The sequence below is a fragment of the Sorex fumeus genome, unplaced genomic scaffold (assembly GCF_029834395.1).
Source record: "Sorex fumeus unplaced genomic scaffold, SorFum_2.1 ptg000051l, whole genome shotgun sequence".
Lineage (NCBI taxonomy): Eukaryota > Metazoa > Chordata > Mammalia > Eulipotyphla > Soricidae > Sorex > Sorex fumeus.
In genome coordinates, this window is record NW_026606108.1 from 27,596,098 (window position 1) to 27,617,123 (window position 21,026).

The window sequence follows — 21,026 nt, forward strand, 5'->3', positions numbered from 1 at the left end:
ATTAATTAGAACTCTATCTTGTTTATTTCACCAATTCACGATCATTCTGTTGTTCGTCAATTGCCTCGAGCCGGCCCCAGTAACGTCTCCTTCGTCCTAGCCCTCAGATTTTAAAAAGTGCCATATTCAAGGCTCTTTCAGGATTAGGAGAATGAGACCCATCATTGTTACTGGTATTTGGCATATTGGGTACGCCATGGGGAGTTTGCCAGACTCTGCCATGTGGGCAGGTAACATTCAGTAACCTGCCAGGTTGTCCAAAGTAAAAATGAGATAATAAGATGTCACGCAGCCACAAATGCGACCATGCGCTTCCGGGACCTGGGTTTTATAGCTCTGGGTCTTGGCCATTGATGGGATTACACGGCGCTGGGGGTCAGATGGTGGGTGTGACCCCTGCATACTGGAAGGTGGAGGATCTGGGTGGAGGATGCTCAGCCCCGATCCGAGCAGGTTTGGATATCTCAGCCCCAGGACCTGCATGCCTTTGTTCCTCTGTCGGTACTTTCATGCGTGTGGAGAGTGGTTTCAGCATGGTGGTGACTGGTTCTAATTTCACCAATTAACAAAAAAAAAAAAATGAAGCTCACTATTTGAGCACTGTCTGAACACTGTCCTCCCATTGTTCATTGATTTGCTCGAGCAGGCACCAGTAACATCTCCATTGTGAGACTTTGTTTTTGGCATATCGAATATGCCACGGGGAACTTGCCAGGCTCTGCCTTGTGGGCGGGATTCTCTCAGTAGCTTGCCAGGCACTCCAAGAGGGATGCAAAAATCGAACCTGGGTTTGCCTCATGCAAGGCAAATGCCCTACCTGCTGTGCTATTGCTCTAGCACGACAGCACAGCGGGGATGATTGCTGACCCCGGTTCGATCCCTAGCACCCTAATCCTTGCTGGGAGTGGCCCTGAGCACAGAGCCAGAAGTCAACCCTGAACATCATTGGCATTGCATGATTAATGATCTATAATTGTCTTAAGTCTTTCATTATAGTTAAGTAGATAATGAAATGCAAACTATTAATTTATATTACCATAAGGTAAAATTTGAGTACTTTGTACTAAGTACTTATTGACTTATCAACATATATTGCACACTTATACTTGGAAAGAGCTTATATCTGCTAACATTTGCTTCATTAAAAAATACTATCCCAAACATGGTGTATAAAATATAAATTTATTAGTTGATACTTTTTTTTGCTTGACAGTTTGATCTGGGTTCGTCTTAGTGGATTTTTTTTTGGTCTTCCTATACAAAGGTGATACTGGAATTCCTTATTTACTCATTTGACTGGATAATGGGAGTGACTAGGCTATAAGTGTCCAGTATCCAGCAGTTTAATTTAAGATTATTTCACATAATAACTTAATTCCAAAAGCATCTAGGGATTGAACATGACCCAACTTATAAACATTTTTAAACCTTTGATTATTTTATATTGCTAATATCCCTTTCAACAAAGCAGGTCAACAACCAAGTCTAGATTCAATATATTCCGGGGCTGGAGTGATAGTACAGCGAGTAGGGCTTTTGCCTTGCATGTGACCGACCCAGGTTTGATTTCTCTGTCCCTCTGAGAGAGCCCAGCAAACTACTGAGAGTATGCTGCCCACCCGGCAGAGCCTGGCAAGCTCTCATGGCATATTCAATATGCCAAAAGCAGTAACAACAAGTCTCACAATGGAGACATTACTGGTGCCCGCTCAAGCAAATCGATGAACAACGGGAGGACAGTGCTACAGTTCTATATTTAAATAAAATTATTTTAAATTCTAACACTACTATGAAACCTGAAGACATTCACTCTCATCTTAAGTGTGCAACTGAAAAGTAACTAGATAGAAATGAATCTGAACAGGAAAACAATTTTTGAGATTTAGAAAGATTTCACATGGGATATGGATATTAGTTCTTATTCATAAGGACATTTAATAGCTTTGGGCAATCAGGATGTGCTTATTTGCAAATTCCACCAAATTGTCATTACATGTGAGCATTAATAAATCTAAGGAAATACATAAGAGAAAGTTCAATGGCTTGATTTGGTCCATAATGTCTTGGACTCAATTTCACTGTTAAACTGAAGAATTAACTGGTTTATTTGTATGTAGTTATACATTTGCATAAAAAGATAGACATTCTTATATGTGTATAATTCTATTTTTATACACACAAAGCAATCTGTTCTGTAGAAAAAAATAGGTAGGAGTATATTACCCTTCAACCTCCAATATGCTGCTCTAACATCAACACGTAAATCTCATTACCAATTAAGCTGCCTGCATGAGAACCCATCAAATACTTCCAAAGTGCTTTGGCTTCCTACATCTAATTACAAATTGCAGATTACTAATTTTGGTGTCAATCAATATGAGAACCAGTGTGCTGCACTAATACTCACTGGGGGGCATTGAATATCAATTTCTGTCTCTAGCTTAGTTCAGTTCTCTATCCCAGATTGTCTATTTCGTTTTAACACTTATGTCTCTACCACAAACATTATATTCTACCTCCTAATATAAAGTAATAGTTTCTACTAAAAATGTCTTTTTCATTGACACATTGAAATAAGGTAAACCAATGTAACAAATCTAGCACCTGAAATTTTTTTTTTGCTTTTCTCAAATGTAGAACCTTCCTGAAGTAAATGATACTTTGCCCCTGTGCATGCATGCATGTTTGTGTGTGTATGTTGCAATAGTCTTTTATTAGTCCAGCTAATCTTTTTAAAATTATTGTCAGAGCTAAAGACTAAATATTTGCAACTCTTTTTCCAATCTAGAACTTCTAGTAAGCTACTTTCAAACTTCCTCTTTCTTTGGTATAAAAACAAATCAACAAACACTAGTTGAAGTTTGATTCTGTTAGTGTGTCAAACTCTGAATAAATCACTTATTCTTTCAAGGATATGTTTTCTCAATTATGAAACACAATCATACTAACACTTAGAATGGTTATGAAGAGTAAGTAAAATAATGCATTTGAGTAGCTTAGCATGGTGTTGGCATGCATTCAAAGTTTAGGAAAAGCTTTATGTACAGTATTATGAATGTAATCTAAGTTAGTGTACCCTGTAACTAATGGTGATTTAAGTTATGACTTAATGTTTTGTTAAAACTGCTTTTAGGGAGAATCCTGCCATTGTGTGTGTATATACAAAGTCTAATTTAACATTACTTGCTAAATCAGAGGTATGAGGCAAGACAGGTAAGTTTAGTAAAGCAAGATCTATTTGAGGTTGTATGTATGGATATTCCACCCTGTTCCATTGGTCTGTGGCCCTGCCTTTGTTCCAGTACCATGCTGTTTTAATTATTACCGCTTTGTAGTAGAGTTTGAGATTGGGGAGGGTAATGCCTAAGGGAGCAAGAAATGTGAAGTGGAACAAGGAAAACCTTTTCAACAAATGGTGCTGGTATAACTGGACAACCACACGCAAAAAAGTGGACTTAGACCTCGACCTAACACCATGCACAAAAGTCAGATCAAAATGGATTAAAGATCTCAACATCAGGCCAAAATCCATAAGGTATATTGAAGACAAGGTCGAAAAAACCCTCCATGATATTGAGGCTAACGGTATCTTCAAAGACGATATTCTACTGACCAACCAAGTGGAAACAGAGATAAACAAATGGGACTATCTTAAATTAAGAATTTTCTGCACCTCAAAAGATACAGTGACCAGAATACAAAGACAATCTACAGAATGGGAAAGGATATTTACCCAATACCCATCTGATAAGGGGTTGATATCAAGGATATACAAAGTACTGGTTGAACTCTACAAGAAGAAAACATCTAAAAACCCCATCAAAAAATGGGGTGATGAAATGAACAGAAACTTTCCCAAAGAAGAAATCCGAATGGCTAAAAGGCACATGAGAAAATGCTCTACATCACTAATCGTCAGGGAGATGCAGATCAAAATAACAATGAGATATCATCTCACACCACAGAGACTGGCCCACATCCAAAGGAAAAAAAGCAACTGGTGTTGGTGTGGATGTGGCGAGAAAGGAACCCTCCTTCACTGCTGGTGGGAATTCCGAAGGTTCAGCCCTTTTGGAAAACAGTATGGAGATTCTCAAAAAATTAGAAATTGAGCTCCCATTTGACCCAGCAATACCACTCCTGGGAATATATCCTGGAGAGGCAGAAAAGTACAGTCAAAATGACATCTGCACTTCTATGTTCATTGCTGCACTGTTCACAATAGCCAAAATCTGGGAAAAAAACAAGTGACTGAAAACAGATGACTGGTTAAAGAAACTTTGGTACATCCACACAATGGAGTACTATGCAGCTATTAGAAAAGATGAAGTCATGAAATTTACATACAAGTGGTACTACATGGAAAGTATCATGCTAAGTGAAATGAGTCAGAAAGAGACGAACAGATATAGAAAGATTGCATTCATCTGGGAAATATAAAGTAACAAAATAGGAGACTAACACCCAAGAATAGCCGAGATAAGTACCAGGAGTTTCAATCCAAGGCTTGGAGGCTAGCCGCATATGCTGGGGGAAAAGGCAGTTCAGATAGAGAAGGGGGCACCAAAAAAAGGGTGTTGGGAGGATCCTCCCAGTATGAGAGATGCATGCTGAAAGTGGACTATAGACCGAACACGATTGCCACTCAATGCCTCTTTTGCAAATCACAGCACCCAAAAGGAGAGAGAGAATAAAAGGGGCGAGGTGGGATGGGGGGTGTGTGGGGGTGGGAAGGATGCTGGGAGCATTGGAGTTGGGGAATGGGCACTAGTGGAGGGATGGGTACTCAACCATTGTATAATTAAAACCCAAGCACAAAAATTTGTATGTCTACAGAAAAGCAAGATTCTTAGACTAACTGTGTATCATTTGTGAAGTTTTCACTTATTCATACAATAAGTTCTTATATGTGGGCCTACCAGATGCCAGGGACAGGTAGCAAAACAGAATTCATTCTTGTCGTCACGCAGCTCAGAGTCTAGTGAGGAGGGAAGTCATTAAATAATTAGAAAAAGCACCATAAGTTTATAGATTGTGATAAGTGGGATGAGGCAAAAGAATGGTGTTATGAAAGAAAATAAAAGAGAGACCTACTGTAAGGGCATGTAATCAGAAAATGCTTATGCAGCAAACAGATTCCAGTTGAGATTGGAAGGGTAAGAAGGAGAGAAAGATGGAGTGTAGAAGTAGTGTTCTAGTCATGTGGAACAAAATGGGAATTCTAAACACAAAAACCTTTACAGTGAAAATGCTCTATGACTTAAGAAACTAAAAGAAATATAATGTAGTTGAGCCTAGAGAGTAACAATGAAGGAAGAAATTGTAAAGAAGGAAATAGCCAGATGATGAGGATATATGAGCCATATTTAGGGTGATATATACTTGGTATTCCAGAAATCACCTGCTTTAGGATAATTATTAGTAACTTGTCCTTCATTTTTAAAACTATCTGGGTTTAGATAACTAATTATGTAGTCACTATTTCAAACAATCATGTTTTATTTTATTCAAGTGCCAGAGGAAGCCTCTGAAGAGTTTTAAGGGGAACAATAGGATATTACCTGCTTTGTAGTTGATGAGGTGTAGTTGGATGCAGGGAGAAATGACAAAGGCTATTCATAAGTTTAGGAGATACAAGACTTGGAAAAATATAGTGACAATGAACATAAAAAGCATTTGGATAGATTTCAAATATAGATTTGAGTTATAATAGCTTAGTTCTAATGACAAAGAGGATATTGGAGGTGAGGAAAAAGAAAAAAATTATCAAGAATAACTCTTTCTGTAAGAGGCAGACTGGGGGTGGGGGGGCTGGTTGGCAGGGAGGAAACTTGGAACATTGGTGGTGGAAAATGTACACTGGTGAAAGGACAACATTAGAACACTGTATGATGGAAACCCAGTCATGAGCAAGTTTGTAATCGCGTATCTCACAGTTATTCAATTAAAAATAATAAAAATTAAAATTATGCATCAGATCACACCCCACACACACACAAAAAAAAACCTCTTAGATTTCTCATTTAAATAGCCCATTAAATGGTTCCAATAGGGATACTTGGGAGTAGACCCTGAGTGAGGAATGAGGACTGAAAGAGCTCTACTTTTGACACTGAATTTGCGATGCATATGGATGCTAGGTATTTGCAGATAAGTAAAACAGAGATTCAAAATCTTGATGTCTCTTTTACATAATAATTCATTTTAAATGTGAAGATACATTTTAGTATTTGTTGATGCCATGTTTATTGAGTAATGCTGTGTCAGACCTAAGCATTCTGTTGAACATAAGGTTACTTAAATAGTCTGTCTAATTGATAAGTTTCTACTCTGAAAAAGGAAAAAAAAATTTTTAATAATATTATGGCATGCAACTAAGACTTCTCTTGACCAGGAGGAAATTACATGCTTTTGTTAAGGTGGTAACACAGGTAGTGCTAGAACTAGAATTATATCCCCAGTCTTTTTTCTTCCTCGGATATCTTTCTTTCCAAGAGCAGAAAAATCTATGAATAGTGCTCTGATGAGAGGTCATGTAGCAAATGTCTGGATGCAACAGTGGATTTTATTCTTGGCCTGACTATGACAGGGAGGGTTTTATCTGTATCAAGGGAGGAAGAGCCCCCTTTAAACAGTCTTCTCATTGTGAGTACAACAAGTTTGATAAGATTTCCCTTCAGGCATAAGCACAAGTGTTTTGAGTGCCACAGAGTGCCCTATTGTGTCGTCCTCACTGTGTCTTAGCACAGCTGATATGTCCATTTGCTCTGGGACAACAGCTGCTGTTTCAGGTAGAGACAGCTGCTCCTTGCCAGGTAGGGGGAGCCAAGAGACAACAATATGAAAAAACCTCTATTTGGGGAGCTACTTGGTTATTACCCTGAGCAATTAATTTGCTATTAGATCTTTGCATTTAGCAGACCTCTCAGTGAAATGATTTATTTTTTTTATTAACCATTATTAAAACTAGACTCAGACAAATGAGCAGGGTTGTAATAGTCATCCGGCTAGAGAGTGATACTGATTTCATGCAACATTTCTATAGTACCAATCAGTTTTCGGCCCATTAACTGAATCATACCAAGCCTGGGAATGAAGTTTAAATCATTGTGCATGGTATTATCACACATTTAGTGATCATGACTGAAGGCACATTTGCACAGGCCTTGGGTGTCACGTTCAGCCGAGAGTGACTTGCTCCTTTCATCTGCCTCTTTCAGCTGTCACCCCATGTCTGGAGAGTGTGCCTGCAAACCAGGCTGGTCGGGACTCTATTGTAACGAGACATGCTCTCCTGGATTCTACGGAGAAGCTTGCCAGCAGATCTGCAGCTGCCAGAATGGGGCGGACTGTGACAGTGTGACTGGAAAGTGCACCTGTGCCCCAGGATTCAAAGTGAGTGACCCGGGAGGTGACAGTAGGTACAGTGCGGAGCATGTAGGATGGATAAGACTGTCTCTGAAGTATAAGTGTGCTCAAATAAATCACTGCTTTAACAAGAAAAGAAAGGAAAAGGAAAGTCATAATAGCAGACAGATACAGTTACCTTAGAAGGATGACTAGGAAAGTTGGTAAAACTAGAAGTACAGCATTGGTAGTTAATTATTCAATCAATATATGCCATGAAGTATAATGTACTTTAATTATTCCCTACACAATAATTCTATGTCTTCTAGGCCACATAGGCTTTACTTTTTCTAAATAGTATATGTATTATTGTCAGAATTTGTTTTTTAATTCCATGCAACTTGGAGGTGCATAATATATCCAATTACCCCTTACTATGTATTCAGTAAAGTTTTTCATTTCCTTTGAAAATCTAGACTATAAATTATAATGCCTATAAATCAAGAGAGAGTTTGATCCAGCCACTATAATTTTCTTTTAAACTGGTAGCATTCTTAGTGTTAAAAGGAAATGGGTGATACTTCATTTTCTCCCTTTTTTGAGACACCATTATCCTCTAAAGAATGTTAATGACTATTCCAGAGCACAGAGTATAGAGCAAGTGGATCATAAACCCTCGGAGCTGAGAGGATTCTTACAGGGTTTTCTAATCAATGCCATGATTCTTGGTGAAGCTCTTGAATTAGCCTTGTCTTCAGACTTGTCTTCAGTCTGATTTTTTGAAGGCGATGACTCCAGTCCCTGTCCCTGTAGGCAGTCCACTGTAAGAGAAAGCACAGAAATCCTGCTGTTTCTTTCTTATGTTGCTTGGCTTCATCTATGAGGCATATCACATATTATCTAAAGAAGTCTAGGCAACAGTGCAATTCAATGTCTAGTTGATCTTTATGTTTATTTGTCGACAACAATATTCAGTTACAACTTATTGTTATATATCTGCTTGTTCTGAATGAGGACAAAGTTTGCATCTATTATGAAGGAAAAAAATGAAGATACGGGCTTTTTTTGAGTCCGTATCCTAAATTCTTTGCCCTAAACATAGACCCAGTGGTATTGCCCTTAAATCTCTGAGTACTGTAGTGACATTATAGTCACTTTCAAAATATACAATGTGTTAAAATTAGAGAGGGAATATAATTAGCATCTCCCAGATATATTTTGTTTGTTTGTGCTGACCTTATTTCACTGGATGAAAATAAATAAATAAATAAATAAAATGCATGTATTTTGCTTTCTGTGCCTTTGTAGGGAAGAGAATGCTCTATCCCATGCCCTCTGGGAAGCTATGGCATAAACTGTTCATCTCTTTGTGGCTGTAAAAATGAGGCTCTTTGCTCACCTGTGGATGGGTCTTGTACCTGCAAGGCAGGTGAGTGAGTGAATGAGTTTTTTATCTGATCTCGGTCCCCTAATTCCGAAAGTCACAGGAAGGAAACCTGACCTAAGGGACTTGGATTTACTCCAATTGTGTCAAACGTGGGTGCCACAACTCCTTAAGCCTCGCATCCAGGTGGATGCACCTGCTGTGCTGAGTCAAAGGAAAAGGCTCACAGGAGATGGTCTAAGTCTCTGCCAGCTTCCAAAACCTGTGAGTCTCTGCACTGAAGTCTCTGAGTCTCTGCACTGAAGTCTCTGAGTCTCTGCACTGAAGTCTCTGAGTCTCTGCGCTGTGCTAGTCAGCAGACAGACATCCTGAGTTTCTGCCTTACAGTCATGAGTGCAGCCAAGCCCTGATTTTCACCTGAGGTCAGGCTGTCCACAGCTCAAGTAGTTGGAATCCTGGCTGTGCACTCTTCAGGGTCAGGAGGGGTCTGTTCTTTCCAACCAAGCCTCCCTCACCCTCCCATATAAATATTTCATATTTCACATCATCATCTGCACCAAACTCGGCATTTAATGACATGCACTCCTGAACATAGAAAGTTTCCTCTATCTCATCTTTTCCCCCAATAATGCCTCTCAGTGTTGGATTCCTTGTCAGCTCACACAGCACACACAGCTCCTGTAGCTTCTGTTCATTTGTGGGGAGGTTCTGTTAGAGCCAGATTTCACAGTATGGGTCTGGGAGGCAGGGGGCCTGGTGTGCATAGCCTAGATGTTTCTCGGGGGAGATATGACTGGAAAGTTGGGGCTGCCTTGGTCCCTCACAATTTCTGGTCTTTTTTGTCTGGCAGGCTGGCATGGTGTGGACTGCTCTATCCGCTGTCCCAGTGGCACGTGGGGTTTTGGCTGTAACTTGACATGTCAGTGCCTCAACGGGGGAGCCTGCCACACATTGGATGGGACCTGCACATGTGCACCTGGATGGCGAGGGGAGAAATGTGATCTTCCCTGCCAGGTATAACCAAACCAGGGTCCCCCAACCAGGAGGGCCTGGGAATTGCTGATGATACCCGTTTAGCTTATTTTGCAGATTTTTCCTGATCTTAAGATTTTGAGTTAAAATCTAACCTCAGTAATTTCTGTAACCTCAGTAACATCTGAAAAATAGAGATACTTGAACTCAGGCTGAAGTTATTGAAAATAAAGGTGCTTCACTTCAGAATGGATTTAGAATTGGAAAGGAATAGATCTGGGAATTGTGTAGGCAGCGAGTGTTGTGACAATTCCAACTTTTCCTTCATCTCTACTCTGGTTCCCCTCCCTCTTACTCCTAGCCCCACCCTTCCCTCTATTTCCTCAGGTCTTATACACCCATCTCTCCTGACAGCCTCTCAATAGCATTTGTCAAACACCCAGTGTATGTCTGTGAACTTTGCAAATATTGTATTTCCATTATAATGGAAATCCACTCAGCTTTGGGATGGAAAGTTGCAGGAATTAAAAGGGGGTGTGACTGATGTCACAGAATGCTGATGGAGGTGGGAAAAGAAGGCCTGGAAACTGTCTTATTTTCCTGCAGTACCTTTGAAATTTAAATACCCCCCCCCCCCTCCACACCTACTACATTCCTTTGACCTGCTTTAAAGAAAGACACCATTTGAAAGCCCTTCCTGTGTCTCTTGTGGACTGACAGATCCGGTGGAACATACCTTCCATGGGCCAGATTGCTGTTTTTGCTCTTCCCAATATACTTGGAGGGGATTACTCCTGGGCAGGGCACAGGGGACTGTATTTGGTTCTAGGAAATGAACCTTGATTGATTGCATGCTAACAACTTACCGACTATACTGTCTTTCTGACCCAGGAAGCAAGTGTTGTTTTATTAGTTAATTTGTTTGCTATTGTGGTTGTTTTAAAATACAAAATATTTGCATAAGTAAATCAATGCACTTGGCTCTTTTCCTTCCTTTTTTTCAACTCCTCTTCCTTTTTCTTAAAATCCCTTTCCCCTGAGCCATTGAGGGCTAGGGATGGTGTCCTCTCAGTGATGTCCTTTCTTTACGGATGATCTGATGGTGTTGGTTGAAAGGAGTCTATCATGGAGATGATCTGATCAGTAAGATGACACTGCAGCCCCACCCCTCCATCCTTAAATGGTCCCTCAAGAAGAGCCTTCCAGAGGTTTTTTATTTTTTTTCCTCTGAACTTTCTTCTGTTGAAATACAATCCATGTTCCAAGAGGATCACCATTCTATGACCTCTAAGCAACAAGAGAAAGTTACATGTGTCCAACAAGAAGAAAATCAGAGCTCTGAGATGGGCTCAAAGATCACCTTTTACTCCCAATCTGCCTGTGGAAAAAAGCAAAGCCCCTAACAAAATCTTGTCGTGTTTCATATTTCACACTGTTTTAGTAAATCAGCAACAGCTGGTGCTGTGGTGCCTGATACTGTGGCAAAGCAAAGATTAAATCCCCATGAGACCTTACCAAATGTTAGTGGGACCTAAATAAATTTTTTAATTTGAATAAGTTCTAGATAAATAAATGACTATGCCATGAATCACTCGCTTCCTATGGTATGGTAGCTCTTTGGTTCTGCCCTATGATAAATGTGCCCCAGTTTTTCTTTCTGTGGTTAAATGTCTTTGCTTTCCACTAGCCAATAGTATGTTTTATAGGAAATATTGGCCTATATAATAAAAATATTTAGGAGCAAAAATAGAAATGTTCTGATGAATTGAGAATTACAAAAAGATAAAGAAAGATTTTCTTAGGATAAGAAAAATAGCTCAAAGGAGTAGTGCCTTTTGCATGAAGAAGTTCCAGGTTTGATTCCCAGCACTGATTCCCCCAAATACTTCCAGAAATGCCCCTGAGCACTCATGTAGGAATAGCTTCTGAGCACCATCTGGTATGGCCTGAAATACACACAAAAAATTTCAGTTCTTCCAATTAATTAGCATATGTAGATTTATTTGCGATATGCACATCAATATATGGGCTTAAGTTCATCAGTCAAGTGTTCGAACCATATTCTCAACATAATCTAAGGGACGAATAATTTAAAAACTCTTGAAGGTGAGGTAGATGTGGAAGACGTTTTGGTAGTCCAGGTTGCTGAGAGGTTTGGGACAGGAGGGAGCTGTGTCTAAGTGACTGACTGTGACACCTTTTGTCTCATATACTGGGATCCTCCATGCCATTATCTCTGTCTTCATGAAGGATGGCACGTATGGACTGAACTGTGCTGAGCGCTGTGACTGCAGTCATGCTGACGGCTGCCACCCCACCACAGGCCATTGCCGCTGCCTCCCTGGATGGTCAGGTGAGTAGCCAGGACTTGAAATGGAAACAGACCAACTTATACCCTGTACAGCTCCTTACTACTGCCAAGAAACAAATGCAAGCCAACTTTATGGGGAAAAAAATAAACAAGCAAACAAAAAACACCTGACAATATGGGAGACTCCTTTCAACCAACACTAGTTTTTACCATTGCTAGGCAAATTTAGTCTATAACTATTTTTGGTTTTGATTTATTCCTGGGTACTCTCTTGAGACTTTATGTAAAATCCATCTCAGAATTCAGGCTGGCAAGAGAGGGAAGATGTAAATTGTGAAAAGTTTGGCAAGATCTTAGTATTTTGATAATTTGGGTCAGAGTGGTCAAGAAAAACCTTAAGAATAGCTTTAGAGAACTCGCTCATATGTGGAATATAAAGAAACTTCACAGGGAATAGCACATAAGCAAAGGCAATGGAAATAAAGAGTAGGAGAATTGGTCTTCAGTAGGAAATTTGACATTGGGGTAGAGGTGGAAAGGAAAAGTTAGGGGAGGAAGCACTAGGACATGAGGGGAGGGGAAATGTGCCTGACACAGAGGCAGGCAGTGGGGGCTGGAGGGAAACTGAACATTGGTGGAGGGAGGTGAAGGGATTGGAGTTAGAACATTATAAGACTGAAACTTAATAATGGATAACTCTATAATTCATAGTTCTTTTTTTAAAAAAAATTTTATTAAAGAAATAATATCAGGGCTGGAGCGACAGCACAGCGGGTAGGGCGTTTGCTTGCACGGAGCGGACCCAACCAACCCAAGTTCGATTCCTCTGCCCCTCTTGGAGAGCCTGGCAAGCGACCGAGAGTGCCTTTCCCACACAGCAAAGCCTGGCAAGCTACCCGTGACATATTTGATATGCCAAACACAGTAACAACAAGTCTCACAATGGAGACGTTACTGGGCCCGCTCAAGCAAATCAATGAACAACGGAAGGACAGTGCTACAATGCTGATATCAGTAGAGGAATGAAGAAATAGTAAAGTGGGTCATGGCACCACATATGGTCTCCCGAGCAACACCAGGATCCCTGAAGTCAAAGTCAGGAGTAAGGCCTGAGAAATGCTAGGTGTGGTCCAAAACATTTTCTCTCTCACCCATTCCCTGTCCCACTCTCACACACAAGAATAACATTAGCAGGACTAGAGGGGCTGGGAGATGGTATGAAAGGACATACTCCTCCTTTTTAGCAGGGCGTCAGGGATTCAATCCCTGATGTTGGTCTCCTGAATACCACCATGTTTGAATACTCCCCCTAAAAAGACTGTATTCCCTTCATAAAGCAAAAATTACATATTAATGTGGCTACTATTCAAATAATAAAATTTTAAGCACTTAAAATAAAATCTTTTAAACTTATTTTTATAAAATTTTTATATCATAACTATTAGTAATGTTGTAAGTATGAATCTTTCAGCCACGAGGTAGAAGCTGCTTCTCTTCTTGAAAGAACAATAGTTTGTTCATGATATTCAGGTTTGGGAAATCTATCAGTGAATAAGCAAATTGGTCTCTTGTTTCTATACATCAAATCAATTCTAACCTATAAAAAAGAATTTTAAACCAGAATCTGGAAAAAAACCTGAGTGCCCGAGAACAGATGACTGGTTAAAGAAACTTTGGTACATTACACAATGGAGTACTATGTAGCTGTTAGAAAAGATGAAGTTATGAAATTTACATACAAGTGGTACTACATGGAAAGTATCATGTTAAGCGAAATGAGTCAGAAAGAGCGGGATAGACACAGAAAGATTGCATTCATCTGGGGAACATAAAGCAACAAAAAGGGAGACTAACACCCAGGAGTGGCTGAGATTAGTACCAGGAATTTTGCTCCATGGCTTGAAGGCCAGCCACACGTGCTAGGTGAAAAGGAAGCTCAGATAGAGAAGAGAGCACCAAATAAAGGGTGTTGTGAGGACCCTCCCAGGGTGGGAGAAGCATGCTAAAAGTAGTCTATAGACCAAACATGATTGCCACTCAATGACTCTCTTGCAAAACACAGTACCCAAAAGAAGAGAGTGAGAACAAGGGGGAATGCCCTGCCACAGAGGCAGGATGGGACGGGGGGATGGGAGTGGATGCTGGGACCCGTGGTGGTGGAGGATGGGCACTGGTGGAGGGATGGGTACTTGATCATTGTATAACTGAAACCCAAGCACAAAAATTTATAAGTCTAAAAAAAATAAAGTGATTTAAAATCATTGTAAAAAAAAGAATTTTAAATATTTATTAAGAAAAATTATCAATGCAATGGGTAAACTATTAAGCATTGGAATAAATGAACTTAATGTATTTATAATCATTTCTATCAAGAATTGTTTAATCTCTGGATGGCTGGGGGAAGGCCCCTGCGGTTCTCCCCCTCACCACCCAGGTTTGGTGGTCTTGGGTCGCTCTGCCACTTGGGACAGTCTGTGCCATGGGGTGGATGGAGTAGGAAACGAGGGCCAAGCCGGTTGGTTGATCAGTTGCTGTTTATTCCATTCTCCCCATGCACCTGTTCCAGTCTCTCTAAGTCCCCATTCTAGTCTCACACTGCCCTTCATTCCCATCTCCTCCTGTCTCTCCTGCTCATCTCTCCACACTCCATCTCATGCCCTGGGCTCTCTCTCTCTCTCCATGCGCCTGCTCCTGTACTCTTCTTCTACATCTTTCTCCCTCTGTCCCCCTTGCTAGTCTCTCTGCGCTCTATCTTGCTGCCCTGCGCTCTCTCTCTCTCTCTCTCTTTCTCTCTCTCTGTCTCATATTTCTCCAACTCTCTCATCTTTCTCTAACTCCCCAGCATTGGGGGGTAGATACTACACCCCATCTGGTAGTAAAATAAACATAAGAAAGCCCTTCCTTTGCTCAGGGGCAAAATACCACTTAAGGTGTTTTTCTCCTTTCCTCAGTCCAATAACTTAATTAATATCTTAATTCTACTTCTTAACATTAGTTATTTTGTGTGGACACAATAGAAGATACATTGAGCTTCTAGGGTGGCTCTCCTGGGAACATCTCGCCACAGACTCAGACTACAGTGCTCAGGACAGATTAATCTTCCCTAACCCTAGCAGGGTACGAATCTAGTTATTACATTTTGGATCATGACAGAATTTGTCCATGACCATGCTCTTATAGGTAAGTATTATCACTCTTTGGCCAGGCCCATTTCGATATCGGGGTGGCACAAAGCTCACAGCTTGCCCTGAGTCCATCCAGTCCCTTGTCAGGCCCCTGCTTTTGAAGTGCCAGGAAGTAAGGGCAACTGAGGCTTAAGGTGAGAGAACAGATGTCCAGGAGGAAAATATCATTCAGAGCCAATTAACTCCCAAGTTACAAAAGCATAGCATTAACTGTCTACTTGTGTCTATACAAAAAGGACACTTCTCTTAATTAACCATGTAAAGAACTTAAGGAGAAGAGAAAAATAATATTTACAAGTCAACAGAGCACAAAGAAAGAAGTTACAAATAAACACAGAGGAATAGAAGCACTGTGATGGGAGTAACCCAATAAACCTAAGCTCTCTGCAGCAAGATAGAAAGGACAAACCAATGTTATCCTACAAAGAATAAAATAAAATATTGATTGTAATGAACCAATTTAGAGTGACATCTTCTTACTCTAGGGACTGCATTAAAATTAGATAAATGGGACTGGATATGTGGCTCAATGGAATAGTATATTGCTTGTATGTGTAAGGCCATAGGTTTGATCCTCAGCACTAAAATTACAGGCAAAAAGAAAAGTTAAATAAAGTCAATTAATAAAAAAATTGTTTTAAAATTATATTCTCAATTGAAACCTTATTGTGTATGCATATATTTATAAGTATAAAATTTTTATATAAAGGTTATATAAATTTTTATTTAGAGGGAGAGATATAGGATAAAACTGTTTCTATGCTGATGCTTTCATATCCTTCAAAAGATTTTTGAAAGAGAAATTGATCATAAGTCAAATATCCTTAGTGATGATTCATAATTTTAGAAGATGGATCATGAGTTGAATAATCTTATGCCTGCATACCCAGATGTCACATTTGAAAATATCAAGTCAGGGTAGTCTTACTGTTTGCAAAATGCAAACAAAGAAGACTCGAGAAGTATGTTTTTTTTTTTTTAATTTCTATTAGTGAGACACCATGAGGTACAGTTGTAGACTTACAAGTTTTGTGCTTGGGTTTCAATTATACAATGATCAAATACCCATCCCTCCACCAGTGCCCATTTTCCACCACCATGGGTCCCAGTATCCCTCCCACCCCCCATTCCTCCCATCCCACCCTGCCTCTGTGGCAGGGAATTCCCTTTTGTTCTCTCTCTCCTTTTGGGTGTTGTGGTTTGCAAAAGAGGCATTGAGTGGCAGTCATGTTTGGTCTATAGTCTACTTTTAGCATGCTTCTCCCATCCTGGGGGGGATCCTCCCAACACCCTTTATTTGGTGCTCCCTTCTCTATCTGAGCTGCCGTTTCCCGTAGCATGTGTGGCTGGCCTCCAAGCCATGGAGCAAAATTCCTGGTACTAATCTCGGCCACTCTTGGGTGTTAGTCTCCTATTTTGTTACTTTATGTTCCCCAGATGAATGCAATCTTTCTATGTCTATCCCTCTCTTTCTGACTCATTTCGCTTCACATGATACTTTCCATGTAGTACCACTTGTATGTAAATTTCATGACTTCATCTTTTCTAACCGCTACATAGTATGTTTTTTGAGGGGTGCTTTTTCACATCTCTTCAAGGGTAAGTTGTGACACCATAGCTACCTCCAAAATTTCAATATCCATGATATCCATCTACCATCATCTATGGTGTATTATACCCACTCTACTGGTGAGCTCTCTATTCTTACAATCCGGCAATCTCAGTACTATTGTTCTAATTCATAGGTAAGTTATGTCTGTTCTCTTGCTTATTTCTTTATATTCATTCCACATGTAAGTGAAGTCCTCTAGATTTTGTCTTTCTCTTCCCTTTTATGACTTATTTTAACTATCATAACAAACACCCTCCAAATCCATCCAGTTTGTTACAAATAGGAAGTTTTTTCTTTTCTCATGACTGAATAGTATATCATATCTTCTTTATCCACTCATCCCAGGTACTTGAATTATTACCATATCTTGTCTTCAGAAAATTGCCCTATATCAAACAGTGGGGTACATGTATTTTTTTGAATTCATGTGTTTATATTATTGGGACAGATTCATAAGAGTGAAAGTCCTGAACCATATGGTTAATAAATTTTAGCATCTTGAGAAATATTTATGCTAGCTTCTAAAGAGGTGAGACCAGTTTATGTACCAGCCAATGTAGAAAGTTTAAAAACTGAAAGTATGAGTCTTCCACTACCCAGCTGCCACCACGCTCCAGTTCGCTTTCTGGACACTCTGGCTGAGACACACGCATAAATGAAGCCCCACAGAACCAGGTAAGCAGAACTCTGCAACCTTGGACTCCAGGCTCAATGGGACCCGGGAACAGAGATCCTCTGCCTGCTCCCACCAATCTCCAGTGACCCAGGGATTAAACCCAGAAGCCCCACTCTACCCTGCCCTGCCTGCTTCCATCAATCTCCGGCGACCCAGGAATTACACCCAGAAGCACCACCCTACTGGTACCAGATAAATATCTCATCGGCAGACCTCCACTACCTCCACTGTCTCCATTACCCAGCCACCGCCATACTCCAGGTCACTTTCCGGACACATCATAAGACAATACCCATCTTCCAAGATTACCGCGTCATATTTGATGGGGTTCAAATATGGTTCGAACCATGGAAACACCTGCAAGGATGATTATAGGCCGCCTAAAAGCCTCTATCCCTCTTGGAGAGCCTGGCAAGCTACTGAGAGAATCCTGCCTGCACAGCAGAGCCTGGCAAGCTATCCGTAGGGTATCCAATATGCCAAAACCAGTACATGGATCTTATTCCCCTGACCCTGAAAGAGCCACCAATATGGCAGCGTTAAGAAGGATGAGGAAGGAGAGGATGATAAAATCTCAAGGCCGAACTAGGCTGCCCAAACGAAGAAGGACTAAAATGACTGTCTGTCCTTTCAATGCACGTATGCTGTCATTGGATGCATCCATCAAGGACCTGATGGTGCAAGCACGAAAGATCAAGTACAACACCATTGGTCTGACCGAGAAAAGAAGGCATGAATCACATCATGCCGTTTTTGACACTGGAGAAGAACTGTTCCTTGGAACATGTAACAAAAGAGGCATCAGTGGTGTCCGTGTCTTTGTCAACACAAACTTGGCCATGAGCATTTATTCATTTGAATGCTTAACAACCCGAATCAAATGATTACACTTGAATAGATGTGGCTCACTGACGGCAGTCTCTGTCTTCATTGTCTACATACCAACATCCAATTATGATGAAAAAGAAATTCAGAAGTTCTATATGGAGCTGAAGAAGTTCTATAAAGAAGACCACACCTTCTACAAGATCATTGTCAGTGATTTAAATGCCAAGATAGGACCAAGAAGATCAGCCGAAGAACTCCACATCAGGACCCATGGCCTAGAATGGAACGAACAGGGTGCGAAACTATCAAGACCATCCATGGTAACTCACAGTTCCAGAAGGCTGAATCTAAACGTTGGACATGGGAGTCTCCCGGTGGACGGTTCCACAATGAAATTGACCACATCATATTCAATCAATGGTTTTGCCTGACTGATATTGCTGTTGTCCCAAAATTCCAAACAGGATCGGACCACTGTCTCCTTTGTGCAAAATTCTACTTCACAGAGCGGGGAGAAAGGGCTGCAAAGTTTCAGAAGAGAACTCCCAGAATGACCACCAACTGGGAGTTCTTTGGCACTATTGTGGCAAAATGGGAAGATGCTGTCGTTGACAACATTGATGCAGAATCAGCACCTCCATGATTGTGAAAGGAACGCTGAGAGAGAGATAGCCACACAAAAATGCCTGTCTTCAAAAACTCTTGAGCTCATTCACCAACGTGGCTTGGGGCAAGAAACAGGCAACTTCAAGCAAACATCCAAACTTGCAAACCAGTGCAGAAAAGTGATAAAGGAAGACCTCAAAGAGAGAAGAGCAGCAGTGCTGGCAGACGTGACAGAAGCCGGAAAAAGCATTTGCAATGCCCACCTGTCCTTCACCAACTACAAGACCAAGATGACTGCTCTCCAACATCCTGATGGATCTATTACATGTTCCAGAAGAGCAATGAAGAAGATTATCCATGACTTCTACTCGGATCTCTTTGATAGCCACGCCCACATGCCCACATATCAAATTTTGTAGGATGGATATGTTGTTCCCAAAGTTCTCCCTTCCAAAATCTGACATGCCATTTTGTCAGTAAAAAAGTGAACAGCACCCAGCACAGACAAGGTCAGACTCGAACACCTGAAGAACCTGCCATCAGTACTCATCAATACTCTTGCTCAGCTCTTCCAACACTACCTGTCTGAATACAAGGTTCCGTCTCAATGGAAAACCAGCAGGACTGTACTACCATACAAGAAGGGAGACATCCACGACATTGGCCACTATCACCCCATCTGCCTGTTGTCTTTCGTCTACAAGCTGTTCACTTGAGTCATCCTGAATAAGATTGGCAGAACACTAGATGAAGGACAACCATGCGAGCAAGCCAGGTTCTGCAAAGGATTCAGCACGATCGAGCATATCCACATGATGACCAAGCTCATTGAGGTTTCTTGGGAGTTCAAGATGCCGCTCTGTCTAACGTTCATTGATTTAAAGAAGGCCTTTGATTCTGTTGAGATGGAAGTGGTCATCAAAGCCCTAGCCATATGGGTCGGTCAAACTCAATACATCAAGATCCTCCGTGAGCTCTATTATGGATTCACTACCAGGATCTCACCATTTTACAAGGAAGTGATCATCCATGTCAAGAGAGGGGTTCTGCAGAGTGATACCATTTCACTGAAACTCTTCAGTGCAACAACTGGAATGGGAAGAAATGGGAGTGAAGATTGATGGTCGGCAACAACACTTCATCCACTTCACTTATGACATCATTCTAATAACGCCAAACATTAGCCAAGCGGCACAAATGCTGGCGGACTTGAACCTTGAGTGTGGAAAGGTCAGACTACAGCTGAATCTCATGGAGACAATGTTTATGAAAAATGGTTTTGTTCCATTCCTGACATTCCATTCACTCTCAATGAAACAAACATCTCTGAATGCAACAGTTATGTGTACCTAGGTTGAGAAGTCAAGATGACAAATGACCTGGCACCTGAGTTGCACAGGAGAAAGAGAGCAGCTTGGAACGCCTTTAAGAGCATCGAAGAAATAGCTAAGAGGACAAAGAGCCTCCAGCTCCAGGCACATCTCTTCAATTCCACTCTTCTTCCTGCATTAACATACGCCTCAGAGACCTGGGCCCTCTGAAAACAGGATGACAATGCTATTCGTGTCTCCCAAAGAGGAATTGAAAGAGCTACGCTTGGACTATCACGCTTCACTCAAGTGAGAGAAAGAATCTGGAGTTCCAACCTCCATCGACAATCAAGAATCAGGGACTCTGTCTCGTTTGCCAAGGTGTCGAAAATTCAGATGGGTTGGACACGTAATGAGATTTAGTGACAGCCGCTGGACTAGAGCCATTACCAACTGGATTCCACAGGACGTCAAACGATTGCATGGCCGCCCACGTATGAGATGGTCAGACTTCTTTGTCAAGACCCTGAAGGATCGGTTTGAGGCTCTTCGTGTTCCTGGAGCTAGAAGACACCATGGGGTTACACCTCTCGGAGAGCCCGGCAAGCTACCGAGAGTATCTTGCCCGCACCGCAAAGCTTAGCAAGCTCCCCGTGATGTATTTGATATGCCAAAAACAGTAACAACAAGTTTCACAATTTGTTGTGAGACGTTACTGGTGCTCGCTCAAGCAAATTGATGAACAACGGGATGACAGTGACAATGACAGTGACAGCATGCGGCAGGGATGAATGG

General features: G+C 41.0%; 1 protein-coding gene across 2 annotated transcripts in view; it reads left to right on the forward strand.

Moving 5' to 3' along the window:
* MEGF10 (multiple EGF like domains 10) overlaps positions 1-21,026 on the forward strand; it is a 184,808-nt gene that overhangs the window by 122,845 nt on the left and 40,937 nt on the right. For both annotated transcript variants that reach the window (XM_056124440.1, XM_056124441.1), the window contains exons 10-13: positions 7,221-7,395; positions 8,656-8,776; positions 9,582-9,745; positions 11,954-12,056. In XM_056124440.1, coding sequence (XP_055980415.1) covers positions 7,221-7,395; positions 8,656-8,776; positions 9,582-9,745; positions 11,954-12,056 — 563 coding nt within the window. The remainder of the gene's footprint in view (positions 1-7,220; positions 7,396-8,655; positions 8,777-9,581; positions 9,746-11,953; positions 12,057-21,026) is intronic.